Source organism: Ochlerotatus camptorhynchus, unplaced genomic scaffold (genome assembly GCF_037179485.1).
Source record: "Ochlerotatus camptorhynchus isolate MF236.1 unplaced genomic scaffold, CSIRO-AGI_Acam_v1.1 ptg000349l, whole genome shotgun sequence".
In the NCBI taxonomy this organism is placed as follows: domain Eukaryota; kingdom Metazoa; phylum Arthropoda; class Insecta; order Diptera; family Culicidae; genus Ochlerotatus; species Ochlerotatus camptorhynchus.
The window spans coordinates 948,284-957,009 of record NW_027040837.1 but is presented as its reverse complement, the minus strand read 5'-3'; the positions used below and the strand labels follow the sequence as shown (position 1 = coordinate 957,009).

The following is an 8,726-nucleotide window of genomic DNA, read 5'->3' as shown; positions in this document are numbered from 1 at the left end:
ATGAACCTCAGGTTAGCTTCAAAAACATCAGGGAAGATCAGAAAACATCAGGGCATTTAAAATTACTTCAAAGAAACTTCAAAACACACTTAGATTATTTTACAGGAGTCTGAAAAAGTCGGTAAAAATTCAAATTACCGTTATCCGCAAGCAAGAATCAATGAAATCATTAAATGGGGTTAATAGAACTAGGTCTGTACATTTTCGGAAAAATTCTGATTAATGAATGTTCCACAAATTTTTAAACTTTTACCGAATAGTTCCGCAATTCAAAAACCCAGTAAAACCTTACTGACCGGAATAGTGTAAAGATAATTTTAATCATTTTGTGCTACGAAAATTCCCACTGGTCGTTGGCATGACACATCAAAACAAAACAAAGCAATTATGCTGCTCTCCGTACGAAGCCAAATTCCCCATAAATTGCCAATTGAATTTTATTATGACTTGCATCTTGCATTCGATTGGATTTCCCAAATCGACCAATTTATTGTGGCCCCCCGTAGTGAACGGGATTCCCTAAGCCAACATTGCAAACAATCCGGCAACATTGCCCCACTCTGGAGCTAGACGGTCGACGGAGAGAAAGAGAGAACTCCGTGGTTTGGGTGGTGTGGTTTGTCATCTTTATTGGCGCTCGTGAAAGCCGAGAGTCGATCCGTTTACCGGTTTTTAAACTGCCACTCTCTCGGTCTTCGCAGCTCCTACCAGTTAGACTCACAGTTGAAGCTAAAATACGAAGCGAATAGGAAGTGTCGTCGGAGCCCTCTGGTGCGATCTTCTCTGTGAATGCTGATTACGTGAATTATTCGGGCGGTTTCGGTTACTTGCTAGATAGTGTAGAACATAAGCAGCGACGTGTTCTGCGGCGCGAGAGAAGACTGATTGATTTGCTAGAGTAGAGTGATAAATTATGATTGCATGGAGAGAGTACTTGGCGGTAGTAGTGGTACTAGGTGTGTCGTTAGCGGTCAACGGCCAGCAAACCTGGTCATCGAAACAAAACCCCAACCAGAATATGGTCTACTTGCAGCAGCAGCCTGAGCCGCAGTCACTGGCCAGACCGATTCAGTTCCCTGCATATCGAGAAACTACACAGGCACCAGCAGCACCCGTCTCTAACCAAGGTCAAGCACAGTTCCAGTATGACGCAGCATCTTTCGCAATCACTGAACTCGCCAGACGGGTTGGAGCGGTTTTGGGACAACAGAGTAATGCTGGGGTATTTTCACCTGTGAGCATAGCCTGTGCTCTGTCGCTTCTGCTGCTCGGTGCGAGAAATGAAACGCGCCGTGAGCTAATGCAGGTATTGAACTTTAATCCCAACGAACAGGATAGAAATGCAATTCATCGCCAGTATGGAAGAATGCTACGACAAGTAGCCTCTACAACACCCGACGCACAACCAATTCCATGGCGCCAAACCGATCGGTGCAGCGACGAAGATGACGATGACTACAGACAAGAAAATGAAGTCACTCATCTAGCCAATGCAATTTTTGTGCAACAAGGCCTGCCAATAAACGCAAAGTTTGACGAGTTGTCTAGGTTGTTTTACAATAGCTCAATTTTATCATTAGATTTCGCCAACAATCCACAAAAATCTGCATTTAACATAAACCGATGGGCCAGTGAAAACACTTATGGTAAAATTAACCAGATCATTTCCGATTCGATCAACCCCGATACGCAGATGATCGTGGCGAATGCATTGTACTTCAAAGGTCTCTGGAAGGAGATGTTTGAGAAGCAAGCTACTAGCTACAAGAAATTCTATCCTGATGGTCACGGTAACCCCTCAACGGCCAAAGATGTCCTCACCATGGCAGTGATAGGATGCTTCCCTTACTTCGAATCCGCACAGCACAACGCCCGGATCGTGGGTCTTCCATATCAAGGCGAGAAAACAGCTCTATACATTATCATACCGAACAATTCCACCCGCCAACGGATGCAGGAATTTCAACGACATCTAACAGCCAAGGACATCGGCGAAATGGTCGTGCAAATGACTGTCCGAAAGGCGCTAGTTCAGATTCCAAAAATGAAAATTTCCAACACTATCAACCTGAGGGATATACTGAAGAAGCTGCAGCTGCAGTCCATCTTTAGCCCATCCACCAGTGATCTGTCGGCGATGTTGGACAACAGTGTCAATCCGTATGCCCGGCAACGGCTTTTCGCTAGCGAAATCATTCATAAGGTGGAGCTGGAGATCAACGAGAAGGGCACGGAGGGTGGTGCCATCACGGCGTCCACCATCTTTCGGTCACTGCCTTCGGTGCAGATCCGAATCGACGCACCGTTCCTTATGATGCTAGGCCACGATGCTACTCGGCTGCCGCTGTTCTATGGCACTATCTACGATCCGAGTGGTTGAATGTTAACATCTTGTCAGTGTGAATGGGTGAATGTGTGAATGTGTGAAAATGTGATTTCAGCTCTTATAAAAGCATACTTGAATAGATAGAAATACACGATGAAAATACTCTGGTCAAAATCTTTCATTCCGTTTCATAATTTACAACGCAGAGGTGCGTTGTTGGCATAGATTGGAAATTTTCTATCCTGCTGAAACAAGAACTGTGTAACAGTCGAGGCAAGATCGTTCATTTGATCAAAAGTTTCTCAGTACAGGGTTTCCTACCATCGACAATCCGATGGAAACTGCTTCTTTTAATATTCATTTAATATAATGTGATTGACTAATGGGAGCTCGTGATTTAGCTATCAGCTTTTCTTTAACGAGTCATTACGGATGCAGATTTGAAAATAACAGATCATGAAACCAAGGTGGCAGATGCTCATTTAGCATCAAAATTTGTTTTTCAAAATAATTAAACCAAAGATGTTAATATGATTATTTTGCTTGTATGTTACAATAAGAGATGGCAACATATGTGTTTGAGACTAGGCCTGAGCATACTCATTACAGCTTAAATACTACTTTTCGAAATTAGGAAACTATGAGATATTATAATAATAATTTTTATATGTAAGATGCAAGAAGAGCAGGTTCAGTTTTTGTATAGGGTCACAATTAGATATTTTAGCTATAATGAGTAATCGTCATGAATGAGTACTATTCGTTATAGCTTATCGCTAATTGTGACACTCTGGTAGCGAAATTGACAGATTTTATGCATCATACACGAATTTTACCTTCTCTACCTGCATTTAAAATATACAAATTATTATTGTAATATCTCATAGATTCATAGTATCGAAAAGTAGTATTTTAGCTGTAATGAGTATGTTCAGGCCTGTTTGAGACACAAAACCTGTCCATTTTGCTTTCTCAAGCGAACTGACACTGTTTGCACAAATGACAAATATTTGATGCTCCATGTATGACCTAATTTTGTTGATTGTCTAATCATTTGAATGAGGTCAGTACACATAATAAAATATTTGGCCTAGTTTCATTTGTCAAATTTGCGAATTCGCAAATCGGTTTATTTTTGTATTTTTTTATTCGGTTGATAATTTGCAGAAACGTTCCTTATGATCGACTTTGCCATTTTGCACCTTCATATCGGCAATTTGAATCTAGCCTTATTTTTGAAAAGGGCATACAGAAAAATATCAAGCTAATCTTCAGAACACTTTTACTCGAAAACTGTTTGCCCGATCGATTTGGTGTACTGGGCAATATTGCAGATAATGGATGAGACCATTTGAAAAAAAAATGCACCTAAAAAAATTACCCAACTTTTTTTTTTTATTTCTAATAAAATCTTAAAAACAATTTTTCTCAAAAAAGGATTTTTTGTATTTTTTTTTATTTGCTGATATGTTTTAGGGGACAAAAAATGCCATCTATTGCACAATAGGTCAAGATGGAGAAATGATGGACAATGGAAATGATGCAAGTTTTGATTTTTTTTAAACTCAAGTTTTTGGAAAAAATATCCAAAATTTGGTCCAATTACTGTTTCAACTTTATATAATGAAAGTACACCAAATTTACAATAAAAAACCACTGAGTAGAATTTTGCTAAGTCGCGCCGTTTTCGAGATGTAGCGGTTTGAAAGTAGATATTTTTAAAATGTTGGTAGTTTATGGCCATGTTTAATTTTATTTCGCAGTTTTCCTGTTCCTACAATATTTTTTTTTCGGAAAGATCAGAAAATATTTTCGGAACTGGAGAACCGCAAAAATGGCCAAAAACTACCAACATTTTTAGTTCATTGGAGGCTATTCGTTCAATGAGGCCGATGATGCATTACACACTTCGAAAACTGCATGTAATTTTAAGTCTCCTAGGACCGACACATGTAAGCGACTCAAATGACATAAAATTACGTCCGTTAGTATTTTTACATGTCGTGAAATGAAGCAAAATTGTAATTTTACGCGTTCCAGTTTGTTGACATGTAAAATTATAATGAGACGGAATGTTCCGTCTAATGGCTATAGGAAAAGGGATTTACATTACAGATTTAACCAAATCCGCAATTTCGAATTCCTGCACAACATGTGAAAAGATGCAATGAATTAAATGTGAACAATGACTTTAAACGTCCATGATTCGTAGATTATAACTCATTCAGAAAAATCGACAGCAGGATCTGGTAAAGTAAATTTCGTTTATCAGATGCTGATGTTGGCTTGCCTGAATGAGTTGTAATCCGTGAAAAATCGACATTCATTGTCATTTTTTACGTATGGTTGATTGATTTTTTTTAAATGTTGCGCTTGAATTCAGTAGTCCTAAAATAAAAATTAAGACGAACAGTAAAAGGGACTTCAGATATTCAAATACATATACAAAATAAGCACAGAATTAAGGTGTCAATTTTTTTTTTGAATAAACATACTTTAGCTTTAGAAAGTTGAAGTTTGTATTAGTCGATTTTTTGCTAACATTACATTTACATTATAAATCAACTCATGTAAACTAATTTTATGAAAAATGTTCCAAAATGGAAAACACCGGTATATAAAAAATATGGAATTTGTTATTAAGTTCTGTAACCAATGATCTTTTATAGAGAAGGAGGTCTTGTTTAGTTTTAAGACGTATTTTTATTTGCGCAACTGATTTGTCTACGACAGCATTTATGGTTTTTATACCTTAGCACTAAAATATCTCTAAAATATCTCTTAATCATAAAATTAACATAACTTTTTGCTCTTCATATCATATGTTTCTTGCTCCAATCATATAGAAATTTTGGTAAGCATAGATTACTATTGCATAGGAGAATGGTTAGCAATGGCTTCGATTACTCGTTTTACAACTCTTTGTTGTTGTCCTTTACGAGTAGCGTTGGATTTTGATCCAGTGGCAGGCAAGATTTAAAAAAAGTATTCCTGCACAAATTCCAAGAACTTAGACATTTGCTTCATATACATAAAGTTATGAACATAATGAATGCATATCAAATCCGCAACAGCGGCAACCACATTTGTTGTTCCTTCGCTCAAGCGTACTTGCTCTGCAAAAACGTAGTACATTCGTTTGCTGTTTCCACAGTCTGAAAATGGAATTGTATTGTTTTATATTAGAAACTTATTGTATAATATATTAGAATGGCCATGATCAAATTTGTATGACCGGTCCTAACCCATGTTTTCCTATTGTTATTTTTGTTTGTATTAAGGTCCATAAAAGTATAACTTTTCTATCTTCATGCCTTTATGGGCAGTACAGAATGAAGCGAGATTAGCAAGCTAAATCCTGAATGCATGATGATTAATAATAACCACGACATAGTAGAGTGCATTGCGTTGCGTGAAGCGTGAAATACAGAAGCACTTTTTTATTGATATTATTCTTTACATTCGATTTCACGCTTCACCCGACGTAACGCTCTTTACTATGTCATTGGCATTTGATGTATTCCAATGGGTGTTGTATATATAAGCATCACATTTTAAAATTTGATAGCACTAAGATAACTAAACTTAAGGTAGAACGACATTATTGAAATAAAAAAAAATCCATTGTAATCGATCATCATTCAAACTTTAAACTTTTAGCATGACCTCTAAAACATAATCATTTTTACCATTTTAACACGCTTTTTCGATTTTGTTTCAAAACTAAGTAGCTTTTACTTACCTATGGCGACGAGAACAGGCCCAGAACAATCTATGGTGATACCGTCAATCTTCGTACCAATCTACAATATATACATTTAAAATATTTAATTATTTTGTCGTTATTGCATTTTCGTGTTTTTTTTTCACCTCTTTCAAAACGATTACATCAATTTTATCTCCCAACAAGCTGCACAAGAATTTAAAAATTTTGTAGTCCGGAGCTGTGGAATCCAAAGGACTGATCTTGCGGCTAGTCTTCGAAAAATCAATAATTTTGGAACGCTTAGCAGTGAAGTATTGCTCCAACGAATCCGCTGATACACCCGTGGCACACTCGAAATGATACTTCAAAAGAATTCTTCTTCTAAGCATATATGCCACATGACGCATTTCACGCCAAATCGAATCGAAGCTGGCAGCACCCTCTCAGATTTCAATAAAATTTTCTGGATGTGTAGACTTTGACTAAATAAGCACTTTTGCATACTCAGTTTTCCCAAAATTTATCTAGACTAACATTTGAGAAGGGCCAAACTTTTTCTGCCAATTTTTTTCAAAAAAATATTATGGAAAAATGACAACTCCAACAAAAATATATTGTATGGAAGACTTTTAGGAAATTGACCAAATTATTTTAGACCTACACTGAAAAAAAAAATCGATTTTTAAAATTTAAAGTCGATTTAAAAAAAATGGCCATGTTTGATTTGGATGAAACTTTGCCTCAATATAGGTAATTATGTTTACTACCATCCGTCCATACATCGCAAGATGGGCACTTTTAAGGAAAAACAAAATTTTCTTACAAAAACTGTTTTCATGTCTGAACTGATTTTTTTAACGTACCATATTTACACAAAACTAAACCAGTGGAGCTCAAAATTATCTCAGAACCCAATGAAGCTCCATTTGTGATTCAATTTTGTCTAATCAGCAACTAATCACTTGGATTAAGAATCCCATATGAAAAGGGCTTATATCATTAGAAAATAATATAATTGATTATATTGTCTACTACTGAGGCAAAATCCGATACTCCTATAGCAACTTAGAATTCTTAGCTCAAATTATCCATAAAGAATTAGGTATGAATCAAATTTAAATTGAGTACTTCTTTCGAATCAACAACGATTTGGGAAGTCAACGTATCGCATCATAATTCTATATGCCCTTCTGTTATTTATACTCAAACCATTAACATTATATACCTACCACTTCATTCTACCTATGAGCACTATAAAACTAAGGTTGATTTCATACAAGCAGCAGTCAATCTGATAACGAAAGTTGTGAAGACAAGTTGTAGTAAAGTTATTATCATGGACCAAAGTAGTAAATTAAGGCTCAAAGGATTGAAATGTTGTGCAAATATAAATAATCCGAGATGCAACCGAAATAACTTACGGGCCATATCGTCAACGATGGTAGAAAAAATACATTCTATGGGATATAACCACGAAATTGATGAAACGATGAGCATTTGTGAGTCATGCCGTAGCGTGATATCTCATAATAGAAGTCCAGTTATGAAAAAACGCCGATCGGTTGGAAATGAAGTAAATATCCAACCGTCAACTAGTGGGCAGCAGCATAGTGATGATCCAGGTCCATCAATGAGTGGCCATCAATCCGTAGATGAGCTAGGTAAGAACAGTCATCCTGATGATTCTATCAACTTTTAACTGCAACCTCCTAATTGCACTTATTAATTATTTTTTCTTCTTCTTTCCTTCAGATACGGTACCATCGGTTCCATCATTGGAGTCAGTTCCATCAGCAGATGATCTGCAACGCTTATACAATGTTGAGAAGTTTAATGGCTTTGTGGAAACGTTGAAGTTATCTCCAATTTCATCGAGGAACATGAGGAGCATGGATTATCGTTCAATAAAATCTCTAGAAATTACACAAACAGTGCGAAAAGATATATTTGGCCTAGATACAGCAGACATTAGCAAAGTAGAGGCATACGAAGAAATGATTGTGCAGCTAAAGGAGAAGTTCAATTCCCCTACAGCTGACAGAAAAGATCAGATAACAGTATTATCAGTAGTGCCAAAGTCTTGGTCCGTGAATAAAGTTGTAGCAGAATTCTACGCACCAACGTACATGGTGAGGCAGGTGAAGAGCCTTGTTTATGAGCAGGGTATTCTAAGCACACCCAACAAAAGAAGTGGGAATGGGATCAACGATGATACAAAAAAACTAGGTTAGGGATTTTTTTGATGACAATGATATTAGTAGACCTATGCCCGGAACAAATGATTTTGCTTCCGAGTTTAGAAATGGACGAAAAGAACACGTTCAAAAACGCCTGTTAATGATGTCCCTCAAAGAAGCGTACATGATTTTTGTTGATAAATATAAACATATTAATATTGGTTTCACTGTATTTACACAATTGCGACCAAAACATTGCATTTTGCTTGATTCTACTGGTATACATAATGTATGTATTTGTACAATTCATGAAAATGTAAAATTAATGATCAACGGTTTAAGAATTATGTCACAAGATGCAATAATAGAAAAAATGCTTTGTAATATTTCTACTAGAACAACTGATTGCTTTTTCCGTGCTTGCGAAAAGTGTGCTTCCAATGAACATATTGAAGAGGAACTTACTTTGCTATTAGAATCAAATGACAAAAAAGATGTTGTGTTTCAACAGTGGCTG

General features: G+C 36.6%; 1 protein-coding gene across 1 annotated transcript; it reads left to right on the top strand.

Moving 5' to 3' along the window:
- The first annotated feature begins 719 nt into the window (after nucleotides 1-719).
- Nucleotides 720-2,404, top strand: LOC135709070 (serine protease inhibitor 28Dc-like). The gene has a single exon (XM_065231258.1). It carries the CDS (start codon nucleotides 914-916, stop codon nucleotides 2,378-2,380), a length of 1,467 nt encoding a protein of 488 aa, XP_065087330.1. The 5' UTR covers nucleotides 720-913; the 3' UTR covers nucleotides 2,381-2,404.
- Nucleotides 2,405-8,726: the final 6,322 nt, after the last annotated feature.